General features: G+C 39.4%; 1 protein-coding gene across 2 annotated transcripts in view; it reads left to right on the top strand.

Moving 5' to 3' along the window:
• SERPINB5 (serpin family B member 5) overlaps positions 1 to 12,981 on the top strand; it is a 77,557-nt gene that overhangs the window by 28,765 nt on the left and 35,811 nt on the right. For both annotated transcript variants that reach the window (XM_038525855.1, XM_038525858.1), the window contains one exon: positions 8,117 to 8,201. In XM_038525855.1, coding sequence (XP_038381783.1) covers positions 8,173 to 8,201 — 29 coding nt within the window. In that variant the 5' untranslated portion in view covers positions 8,117 to 8,172. Of the gene's footprint in view, positions 1 to 8,116; positions 8,202 to 12,981 lie in introns of those variants that run through there.

The raw sequence follows: 12,981 nt of genomic DNA, 5'->3' as shown, positions 1-12,981 counted from the left end.
CCTGTGGATCACCCTGGTTTCTTCTTGTCTAGGTGGGACCCCCTAATTCTTTGCCCTGGAGTTCTGCTTATTTGAATATTCTACCTCAGGTTCAAAATATTTGATTTGATGTTCCGAATTCTTTTGCGTTACTGTATAAAGTGAACTAAAGTCACAAGTTAAGTTCTAGCATTAAAATTCCACTTATTCTAAGGTTGCTCAAATTGATTTTTTAAAACTTTTCAGACTTAATGGAAAAATTACAATGATAATTCAAGGTATACCCTTATATTCTTTACCTAAATTCTCCAAGTGTTATTATTTTACCTGATTGCCTTATTGTTCCCTCTCTGCCTCACTTGAGAATCACTTGAGAATAGTTACAGATGTGTAGCCCTATTACCTCTCAGTATTTCAACATGTGTTTCCTCAAAACCAAGACATTTTCTTCCATATCATAGTACAAGTGTCATAGTCAGGGAGTAATCATTGACATAATACTGTTATGGTTTTTTCCCTCAAATTTTTACTTAAATTCTAGTTAGTTAACATATAGTTTAATATTGGTTTCAGGAGTAGAATTCAGTGATTCATCACTTATATATAACACCCAGTGCTCATCATAAATGTCCTCCTTAATACCTACCACCCATTTAGTCCATTCCCTATCCACCTCCTATCAACGCTTAGTTTCTCTATTGTCTTTTATGATTTGTTTCCCTCTCTTTTTTTGTTCCCTTCCCATATGTTCATCTGTTTTGTTTCTTTTATTTATTTATTTATTTATTTATTTATTTATTTATTTATTTATTTATTTATTTTAATTTATTTATGATAGTCGCACAGAGAGAGAGAGAGAGGCAGAGACACAGGCAGAGGGAGAAGCAGGCTCCACGCACCGGGAGCCCGACGTGGGACTCGATCCCGGGTCTCCAGGATCGTGCCCTGGGCCAAGGGGCAGGTGCCAAACCGCTGCGCCACCCAGGGATCCTGTTTTGTTTCTTAAATCCCACATATTAGTGAAATTATATGATTTTTGTCTTTCTCTGATTGATTTTCACCTAGTATAATACACTTTAGTTCCATCCACATTGTTGCGAGTGGCAAGACTTCATTCTTTTTTTATGGCTGAGTAATATTCCTTTGTGTGTGTATATGTGTGTGTGTGTGCGTGCGCCTGTGTGTGCAGCACATCTTCTTTATCCACATGGTATTATTATCTAATGCACAGGTCTCATCCACATCTTTCCAGTTGTCTTGATGTTTCAATAATGTCAGCAGGGAGTCTGCTTGTCCCTCTTCCTTTCCCCTCCCCCCACTCGTGTGCCCACTCTCTCTCAAATAAATAAAATCTTAAAAAAAAAGAAATACACCATGTCCAACTGTGTCTCCTTTTGTGATGATATCAACCATTGATGATCATGGCCTACTTGTACTAGTTCACTCACAGTTATATGGTGGTGCTCTGATCCTATCATTTCTTTATTCACTAGCTGGAATACAACTATAAAGTGAAAATTCTTTATCAATTGCTTAGTTATGAGATTTTCACAGAAAAGACAAAATATATGTTAGGTTCTTTCCCTTTTTTTGCATCTGTTCTCAAAACAGTAAATTGATTAAGACAGTATGTTCTTTAAGACAGTGGAAGAATGTAACTATGGATGGCGTTTGCTCATTAGCCAAGAATTAACCATACAAACTCTTTATGACAGTCTCATCTTTCATTTTCCTGAATAACGTGCTAATGCAAATGGAAAATTCAGCATCTTTTGCCAGACAACGAGCATCAAGTGTCATGTGGCCCTTTTCATCTTCAAAGCATTTCAGGAATAATTATTTCTCTCATCTCCCTAACAGGCAGGTGTTATTAACCTCATTTTAAAGATAAGAAAAGGGAGACTTGAAGAAGATACAAGAGCAACCTGCCTCAAGCTAACAGGGCATCATGAAAGATGAGAATATAATTTGTGTATGGCTTAATGTAGAATTTCATGCTGGGAAGAAAGATTCAGAAAGAGCCAGAGAAAAAGAGAGTAGAGACCACTGAGTCAGTTCTGACACCGTGGACTATGGAGGGTGCAGAAATTTGAGGACCTGCTGTGCCATGGGTATTATGAGGGAAGCATTTGACATTGTAATGTCTGAGGCATGGCAGCTGGCAAGCAAATGTTTGTCAGATGACCAAAAACAAATATCTTGCCACATGTGGCCACTATGAATATTCTTTTAGTGTGACAGGGACTGGAAACTCTCCACTAGATTCAGACCCCTCAACTATTGTACATCTGGCATTTGGAAGATGCTATTTTTCTCTAATTTAGTCTATACTGGTTTAGTGTACTGATTAATTCTTGAGTAAAGGCAAGATAATATTTGTGTTAAGTTTTGAACATAGTTCCTGCTGATAGATAACATTTAATTGTGAGCCTTGATCAAACAAGAGATGATATAATTCTTGGGAATCAGTCTTCTCAACACCAGGGTTGGCATTCAGATCTTTCTTTCTTTCTTTCTTTCTTTCTTTCTTTCTTTCTTTCTTTCTTTCTTTCTTTCTTTCTTTCTTTCTTTCTTTCTTTCTTTCTTCCTTCTTTCTTTCTTTCTTTCTTTCTTTCTTTCTTTCTTTCTTTCTTTCTCTTTCTTTCTTTCTTTTTCTTTTTTTAAAGATTTTATTTATTTATTCATGAGAGACACACACACACAGAGGCAGAGACACAGGTAGAGGGAGAAGCAAGATCTCTGCCAGGAGCCTGACGCAGAACTTGATCCCAGGACCCCAGGATCACAACCTGAGCCAAAGGCAGATGCTCAACCACTGAGCCACCCAGGTGCCCCAGCATTCAGATTTTTCATCATAGAGATGATGAAGTTAAAAATAATACCAATACCTTGGAGCTGGAACATACAGAATTTGTGTTCTCCACCCAGGCTAATTGCTCCACCAGCCTGTAATTGCTTAGACTTGGACAAGGTTGCCTCATCAGCACAAACATTGCTGCCAGTGGTATGAGAGCGATGTGAAAATCAAGGCAACAGAAGGAGTTTTTCAAAAAGAAGAAACCCAGAAGCCTCCTTCTGACATTAGTTTTGTCTTATAGTCACCTAACCACCTCTCTTAAACTAAAATCCAGCTGGTGAGCTTAATGATGACCTGAAAGCTTATCTCCTCCTTGAAAAGAACTACAAATACATTCCAGGCACTCCAGACTTTTAGTTCAGGAATCAGATGCTACATGTAAGACTTCCCAGGTGAGAAATCTCAGTTTAATTTGCACTTCCTGTTTCTTGTCTCTTTTTAATTCTCAATTCATGTGCCAATAAACCTATTTATTGACTTATTTTTTTCTTTTTCTTTCTTCTTTTTTTAAGGAACTGCATTCCTTCTTAGCTTTTCTCCTAACATAAACTAAAGCTAGCTTTGATGTTATGGCTGCTCAGCTGTTTAAAGGCATCCTTGTAATCTTTTGGATGGGTAAAGAGGAGGGAGGAGGGATCCTGCCCATCTAACACGGCCTCCTCCTACTCCAAATCTACTCAGAGCCTTGCTTCACTTTCCTTAGGCTCCTCCTTCTCTGGCTAATGATACCTTCCTGTGAAGTCATGTATGTTAACGCTAGTTCGCTCATTGAATCCAGGAATACTAGAAGCTTGAAGAAAGTAGGTTGAAAACTAATATGAAGGACACATTGTTTACACAGGGAGAGTGAATACATCATCCTTGTAATACTAACAAGTGGTGGAGCTGAGAATATAATTCAATTTAGGGGTGATCAGCAATCATGGCTCTATCATAGAGGGAGGTGTAGGAGACTCCCATAAGGGAGGGCAGCCATGACTCCCGCCAATGAATGGCCCTTTGCTCCGGGGGTGGGAGGGAACTTGATTCTAAGTGAGTCAGGGTGGTGGTTTGCCTTTGCAGTGAGTCTTTGGGCTTGAAAAGAAAACTGATAATAGATGTCAGGGGATTCATCTTTGATTCATTTATTTTCTTCCGTTCTTGAGCTATAATTAGGATTCTACACTTATTTGCTACCTTTTGTGTGTGTGTGTGTGTGTGTGTGTGTGTGTGTGTGTGTTTAAGAAGTGGAGGCAATGTGGCATTTGTATAGGCTTGGCCTTTGGAGTCTGAGTTCTAGGTGTGAGCTTAACTCCATCTCTCCCTAGTAATTACTTAAATTTCTAAGGTCACTTTTCTCATTTATAAAATTGGAATCACGATATGTAACTGACTTGAAAGAGATACACAAAATTCCTTTGGGGGAAATGCTGGGTGTAAATAAAAACTCATAAGTTGCAAAGTACTAATATGAAATTTAACATGAAATATTAAAAATTCATAAGTTGTAAAGTACTAATATGAAATTTAACATGAAATATTAAATACATACTCCCTTATTCAAAGTCTTAATCCTCCTCTCTTACTATTAGTAAATTTCACTTTTATTTTTGTTTTTCATATTTTTCTTTTGCTGTTGCTCTTTGCTATTTATAAGAAACCCAGACCTAAATGTAGAAAGGGAAGACCTTGTAAAATTTGGGTGTGTGTGTTTGTGTGTATGTGTGTGTGTGTGTGTGAGTGCGTATGTCTGTGCATGCGTGTGGTACAACCAGTGATTTGTGGTTCCTCTAAAATTTTTCTTGACTTAATTTTTTTTCCATTTAAAAAATAATCTACACTTTTTTCTCTATATTTGCTATCTAGGTAACACTAACTTTTCTGAGATTTGTAACCTCATGACAGGTTTTAGTGAGTAAAAATCACGATAGTTAACATTTATTGGACCTTTATTGGTGGCAGGCAATATTCAAGGCACTTGATAACATGTTCTCTCATTTAGTCCCCATTAGATGAAGAGTTGCTCATATCACCTCATATTACAGATGAGGAGACTGGGGTGAAGTGAGTTTAGCGATTGTCCAAGGCCATGGAGTCAGTAAATGGCAGAGCTGGGAATCAGCCAGTCTCATGCCAGAATCAGCACTAACCATTGGATGGCCTGTGTCAGTGAGGAACCTGACAGAAGTCTGTGATTTTGAAGGGATGATCTGTGAACAACCAGTCCTGAACCACTGAAAGGAATTCAGATTCCAGGGCCTAGACATATTGAATCACAGTGTCTGGAGATTTGGATCTGGAAATCTGTACTTTGTACTTCCTCTCCTGTCCCCCTCCTCTCGTCCCCCTACTACTCCTCTCCCCCACCCCCATCAAAATTCTGATGCACAACGGTGTCAAAGAACCAGTAATGTAAGCATTTTGATCTAATAGAAAAAGAAAACTTTGATCTATTTACTATAATTTTTAATTTTTTAGGTTTCAAAATACTAAAATAGCAACTCTCTTTCTTGGAATTGGACATCAGTTGCTTTCATGACAGTCATTGTCTGCACTCAACATTGCTACAGATAGCTTATTGCTTTCCTACTATAGATTTCTGCTCATGAATAGTTTTTACAAATTTATGGTATGTTTATGTAACGTTAGTGTGCAAAGCACTATGTGAGTTCTAGGAAGGGGAATAGGAATGTAGAGATAAATAAAATGTGGTCCTGCTGTCATGTGGTTTGGGGTCTACTGAGAAGCCACGCTCAAATGCACATGATATGTGGGTGTGAATGAAGGGATACACATACAGAATGAGGCTCAGAGAAGAAAGGTCAGGTTCAAGTATCACATTGGGAGGATTTGGAGCTCCAGCAAGCAAATCTCAGGGTCCTCCAGGACTGGGGGAAATGATGACACTGGATAGAAAGTTTCACCTTTAAATCTCATCTCAGGAGGTAGAGCCCTGAACTAGAGTTCTCATGTGAGGAGCCTGGCATGGTGCCTTAGATACATAGTGTGGGTTGATTCATATATTTCTCCTCCTTCCCCCAAATTCCTTGGAACTCTCCTTGAAAATTTCCTCCTTTAGCAAGTGAAGCCAGTTGACTTCATGTTTCTAAGAGACAAATTCTTACATTCACTGTCTCATTTAGTTGGTCCTGTTATCACAGAACTAATGATCATGAGAGGAAGGAGTGCTTCATGTATTTTACACAACATATTCCGTAGTCCACGTGAAATGGATACATTAAAATTCAGATTAAACCAAGAGGATGGTGCTTCATACAAGAGTGCAGTGTATTTGTTGAGGGTACCACTTGGATTTAAGCCGGAATCTGGTTCTACCATTTACTATAACATTGTAACCTGGGGGAAGTTATTTTGTAGCCCTGTCCCTCCTTTTTTTTTTTTTTATTTATAAAATGGAATAAAAATAGAACTTATATAAAATAGGTTATTAACAGGCAGGTAGTGAAATTCTTACATCACTTTTAAAAATGTGTGTATGAGAGAGTGTGGGGTTAAGTTTCACCATTTGGAAACGAGGGATTTGGACTTGGTGATGGCCAAGTTTCCTTTAGAACTGCTTGTGGAGTTCTCCTTGACATGCTTTAGTTGCATCATGTAGCCAGATACAGAGCAAGGCCTGCAACTGAGTCAGCATGGCCGCTGATCCTGCGGGGGAGGAGGTGGGAAGAGGGAGAAAGAGGGCCAGGCCTGTTCTCACTTGTGCTCTCCTCCTGGGGTGGGGATCCTCTTGGAGGTGCTCCAGGGTGTTGGGCTCCTGTCCTCCTTGGCCTGGCTCATCTAGGGAGGGGTTGGGCCTGGTTGCTAGACTCAGATGTGACACCAGTTTCTGCGGGGCTGCTGAGCGGTCCTGGACCTCTTTAAAGGATTCTCTGGAATTTCTGCTTCTTAAAAACACCATTTTGTGTTTGAGTTGTGTAGCCTTTATTGTACAGCATGGGTAATCATTGACTACAACTAGAGATTTATTATGCAAAGGCCCAGTTGTGGCGGACAGCTTTTTTGAAAAGTAACTTGTGAAGAAACATAACTGTCAATAATAAGAAATAATATATGATTCTAGGAAATTGGGCAGATACAGGGAAGCATCGAAAGAAACTAAAAATCACTTTCAATTTCATCAGCTGGAAAGAATTACTGTTAAATTATTTGATGTATTGTCTTTAAGTCTTCTGAATATACACACACGTCATTTGTCAACCTTAAGTGCATTAAAGCAAGAACCAAAGTCTCTAAATACGAATATATATATATATATATATATATATATATATATATATATATGGTATATATGGTGATCCTGGGGTCCTGGGATTGAGTCCTGCAGTGGGCTCTGTTTATTTATTCATGAGAGACACACAGAAAGAGGCAGAGACATAGGCAGAGGGAGAAGCAGGCTCCTTGACAGAGAGCCCAGTGTGGGACTGGATTGCAGGACCCTGGGATCGTGCCCTGAGCTGAAGGCAGACACTCAACCACTGAGCCATCCAGGTGTCCCAATAAATAATAGCTTAAAAAAAAGTGGACATTCAGCTGGTTGCTAGTTTTTCTGTTATAAATAATATTACTGTAGATATTTCTGTACATTAATCATTTACTTTGTCAATTTTTAAAAAGATTTTGTTTATTTATCCATGAGAGACAGAGAGAGAGGCAGAGACATAGGCAGAGGGAGAAGCAGGCTCTCTGTGAGGAGCCTGATGGGGAACTCGATCCCAGGACCCTGAAATCACACCCTGAGCCCAAGGCCGACGCTCAACCGCTGAGCCACCCAGGGGTCCCTTTATTGGTCAATGTTAAGAAAGATTTCTAAAAGCTGTATTATTGGGTCAAAGGGGATGAATATTAAAAAAGTAATATATTGCCAAATTATTTCCCAGAAGAGCTGACTAATTCACATTTCGATCAGCTGTATTGAAGTTCTTATTTCTAGTGGATGTTTTGGAAAGATTGTATTTTGATTCTTATATTTGTTCCTTTTGTCTTGTAAGAATTACATATAAAAGAAAAATTATAAGATACAAATATTTGAAAAACTGAATGAGAAGTCACTGGATCACATAACTTGATTACCTAATGAATTTAAATCCAGTCATTAATGAACTAATATATTTAATTTTCATGTCATTTTTATGTCACATTCAAAGCATTCCATACTATTCATTTCCCAGAGTTGTTGAGCTTTTTTTGGTTAGTTAAGGGCAAGTTTCACTCTGTGACCTTTACATCTACAGGGAATGTTAGAACCAAGAGTCCAACCCCTCTCTCCTTTTTACATTGCAGGAAGCTGAGGCCCAGGGAAGCTAAGTCTCTTGCTGATAATTAATACCTACTGAGCCATGGAGTGTGGCTCAGAATTGACTCTGAGGTGAGTTGAATCCTCTTTCCCACACTGTCACATTCTTTTGCTTTATATTCATCAACTGAATATAAGTGATTTGATATTGAATTTTCTGCTTGGATATACCTTGACATTCAGTATGAAGAATTGCATCACTTATGCTATTTGGCTGTGGTTTAATTCTGGAGTCTTGCTTTACCCTTTTTTTTTTTTCAGTGTAGGTTTTTTTCCCCCTGTAACTTTGCATCTGAGTAGAAATTTCATGTGTGTCATTTTCCATTACGGGTTATCATTTAATATAAAATTTATTCTAGACAGAATTTTAGCCTTCTCTAGATGTTGATAAGTCAAAAAGCATGAAAGACGTGTTAGGCTGTTGAATTCTTAAAATGGACATAGTTTAGGTAAACGATTATCAATCTGGGTTTTTTTTTAATAAAGATTTTATTTATTCATGAAAAACACACACACACACAGAGGCAGAGACACAGGCAGAGGGAAAGCAGGCTCCATGCAGGGAGCCTGACGTGGGACTCGATCCCCGGTCTCCAGGATCACGCCACCGCCGAAGGTGGCGCTAAACCGCTGAGCCACCGGGGCTGGCCCAAATCTGGGGTTTTGAACACATTTTTGTTTCTATCTCAATCAGAAACTCTAAGGTAAAGTTGCCTTAACTTTCTAATTTCAGTTTTTCCACGTATGAAAAGAAGGTGACTGTCTTCAGGGACTAGGTGGGGCCTTATTGTGTGATTTATGTGAATAGTTGGAAATGTGCATGGTTCTCATTATTCCTCTGTTGTACAGGAGAACTTGCAGATGAGTCAGTGGGAATCATACCTATCAGCAGTGAAAAAAAAAACAAACACTTGATTTGTAGGTATCTGAGGAGAGAATTCAAGAATTTTTGACTGAGGCAAGATGGCGGAGGAGTAGGGTCCCCAAGTCACCTGTCCCCACAAACTTACCTAGATAACTTTCAGATCATCCTGAAAACGTATGAATTCAGCCTGAGATTTAAAGAGAGACAGCTGGAATGCTACAGAGAGAAGAGTGCGCTTCTAACAAGTACAACTTGTTTTTAGCCACTCTCTGCACTGAGCAAAATTACTAGAAAGAAGAACTCACCACAAAAGAAAGAATCAGAAACAGTACTCTCTGCCACAGAGTTACAGAATTTGGATGTCGGAAAGCCAATTCAGGAGCACAATTATAAAGCTACTGGTGGCTCTGGAAAAAAGCATAAAGGATTCAAGAGACTTCATGACTCCTGAAGAGACTCCTTCTAGAATTTAGGTCTAATCAGGCTGAAATTAAAAATCAATTAAATGAGATGCAATGCAAACTGGAGGTCCTAATGATGAGGGTTAATGAGGTAGAAGAAAGAGTGAGTGACATAGAAGACAAGTTGATGGCAAGGAAGGAAGCTGAGGAAAAAAAGAGAAAAACAAAAACTTTCCTTAAGGAAAGATTAAGGGAAATAAATGACAGCCTCAGAAGGAAAAAAAATCTATGTTCAATTGGGGTTACAGAAGACACTGAAAGGGATAGAGGACCAGAAAGCATATTTGAACAAATCATAGCTGAGAACTTCCCTAATTTGGGGAGGGAAACAGGCATTCAGATCCAGGAGATAGATCCCCCGCCCCCAAAATAAATAAAAACCGTTCAACACCCCCAACAGATAATAGTGCAACTTGCAAATTCCAAAGATAAAGAGAAGATCCTTAAAGCAGCAAGAGACAAGAGATCCCTAATGTATATGGGGAGAAGTATTAGATTAACAGCGGAACCCTCCCACAGAGACCTGGCAGGCCAGAAAGGGCTGGCAGGATATATTCAGGGTCCTAAATGAGAAGAACATGCAGCCAAGAATACTCTATCCAGCAAGGCTCTCATTCAGAATGGAAGGACCTTCCAAGACAGGCAGGAACTGAAAGAATATGTGACCTCCAAACCAGCTCTGCAAGAAATTTTAAGGGGGACTCTTAAAATTCTCCTTTAAGAAGAAGTCCAGTGGAACAATCCACAAAAACAAGGACTGAATAGATATCATGATGACACTAAACTCATATCTTTCAATAGTAACTCTGAACGTGAACGGGGTTAATGACCCCTTCAAAAGGCGGAGGGTGTCAGACTGGATAAAAAAGCAGGACCTATCTATTTGCTGTCTACAAGAGACTCATTTTATTATTTATTTTTTTTATTTTTTATTTTTTTTAAATTTTATTTATTTATGATAGTCACAGAGAGAGAGAGAGAGAGAGAGAGGCAGAGACACAGGCAGAGGGAGAAGCGGGCTCCATGCACCGGGAGCCCGATGTGGGATTCGATCCTGGGTCTCCAGGATCGTGCCCTAGGCCAAAGGCAGGCGCCAAACCGCTGCGCCACCTAGGGATCCCAAGAGACTCATTTTAGACAGGACACCTACAGCCTGAAAATAAAAGTTTGGAGAACCATTTACCATTCAAATGGTCCTCAGAGGAAGCAGGGGTAGCCATCCTTATATCAGATAAACTAAAATTTACCCCGAAGACTGCAGTGAGAGATGAAGAGGGACACTATCTCATACTTAAAGGATCTACCCAACAAGAAGACTTAACAATCCTCAATATATATGCCCCGAATGTGGGAGCTGCCAAATATATCAATCAAGTAATAACCAAAGTTAAGACATACTTAGATAATAATGCACTTATACTTGGTGACTTCAATCTAGTGCTTTCTATACTCAATAGGTCTTCTAAACACAACATCTCCAAAGAAATGAGAGCTTTAAATGATACACTGGACCAGATGGATTTCACAGATATCTACAGAACTTTACATCCAAACTCAACTGAATACACATTCTTCTCAAGCGCACATGGAACTTTCTCCAGAATAGACCACATACTGGGTCACAAATCAGGTCTGAACCGATACCAAAAGATTGGGATCGTCCCCTACGTATTCTCAGACCATAATGCCTTGAAATTAGAACTAAATCACAACAAGAAGTTTGGAAGGACCTCAAACACGTGGAGGTTAAGGACCATCCTGCTAAAAGATGAAAGGGTCAACCAGGAAATTAAGGAAGAATTTAAAAGATTCATGGAAACTAATGAGAATTAAGATACAACCATTCAAAATCTTTGGGATGCAGCAAAAGCAGTCCTGAAGGGGAAATACATTGCAATACAAGCATCCATTCAAAAACTGGAAAGAACTCAAATACAAAAGCTAACCTTACACCTAAAGGAGCTAGAGAAAAAACAGCAAATAGATCCTACACCCACCAGAAGAAGAGAGTTAATAAAGATTCGAGCAGAACTCAATGAAATCGAGACCAGAAGAATTGTGGAACAGATCAACAGAACCAGGAGTTGGTTCTTTGAAAGAATTAATAAGATAGATAAACCATTAGCCAGTCTTATTAAAAAGAAGAGAGAGAAGACTCAAATTAATAAAATCATGAATGAGAAAGGAGAGATCACTACCAACACCAAGGAAATACAAACGATTTTAAAAACATATTATGAACAGCTATGTGCCAATAAATTAGGCAATCTAGAAGAAATGGACACATTCCTGGAAAGCCACAAACTACCAAAACTGGAACAGGAAGAAATAGAAAACCTGAACAGGCCAATAACCAGGGAGGAAATTGAAGCAGTCGTCAAAAACCTCCCAAGACACAAGAGTCCAGGGCCAGATGGCTTCCCAGGGGAATTCTATCAAACGTTTAAAGAAGAAATCATACCTATTCTACTAAAGCTGTTTGGAAAGATAGAAAGAGATGGAGTACTTCCAAATTCGTTCTATGAGGCCAGCATCACCTTAATTCCAAAACCAGACAAAGACCCCACCAAAAAGGAGAATTACAGACCAATATCTCTGATGAACATGGATGCAAAAATTCTCAACAAGATACTAGCCAATAGCATCCAATAGTACATTAAGAAAATTATTCACCATGACCAACTAGGATTTATTCCCAGGACACAAGGCTGGTTCAGCACTCATAAAACAATCAATGTGATTCATCACATCAGCAGGAGACAAACCAAGAACCATATGATCCTCTCATTGGATGCAGAGAAAGCATTTGACAAAATACAGCATCCATTCCTGATCAAAACTCTTCAGAGTGTAGCGATAGAGGGAACATTCCTCAACATCTTAAAAGCCATCCACAAAAAGCCCACAGCAAATATAATTCTCAATGGGGAAGCACTGGGAGCCTTTCCCCTAAGATCAGGAACAAGACAGGGATGTCCACTCTCACCACTGCTATTCAACATAGTACTGGAAGTCCTAGCCTCAGCAATCAGACAACAAAAAGACATTAAAGGCATTCGAATTGGCAAAGAAGTAGTCAAACTCTCCCTCTTCGCCGATGACATGATACTCTACATAGAAAACCCGAAAGCCTCCACCCCAAGATTGCTAGAACTCATACAGCAATTTGGTAGCGTGGCAGGATACAAAATCAATGCCCAGAAGTCAGCAGCATTTCTATATACTAACAATGAGACTGAAGAAAGAGAAATTAAGGAGTCAATCCCATTTACAATTGCACCCAAAAGCATAAGATACCTAGGAATAAACCTAACCAAAGAGGTAATGGACACTACGTACTTTTTAAAGATTGTATATATTTAATCACAAGAGACACAGAGAGAGACAGGTAGAGACATGGGTAGAGGGATCCCTGGGTGGCTCAGCGGTTTAGCGCCTGCCTTTGGCCCAGGGCGCGATCCTGGAGTCCTGGGATCGAGTCCCACGTCGGGCTCCCGGCATGGAGCCTGCTTCTCCCTCCTCCTGT

Source organism: Canis lupus, chromosome 1 (genome assembly GCF_011100685.1).
Source record: "Canis lupus familiaris isolate Mischka breed German Shepherd chromosome 1, alternate assembly UU_Cfam_GSD_1.0, whole genome shotgun sequence".
Classification (NCBI taxonomy): Eukaryota; Metazoa; Chordata; class Mammalia; order Carnivora; family Canidae; genus Canis; species Canis lupus.
Note: the sequence above shows the minus strand (reverse complement) of the source record. Positions and strands in the feature narration are given on the sequence as shown.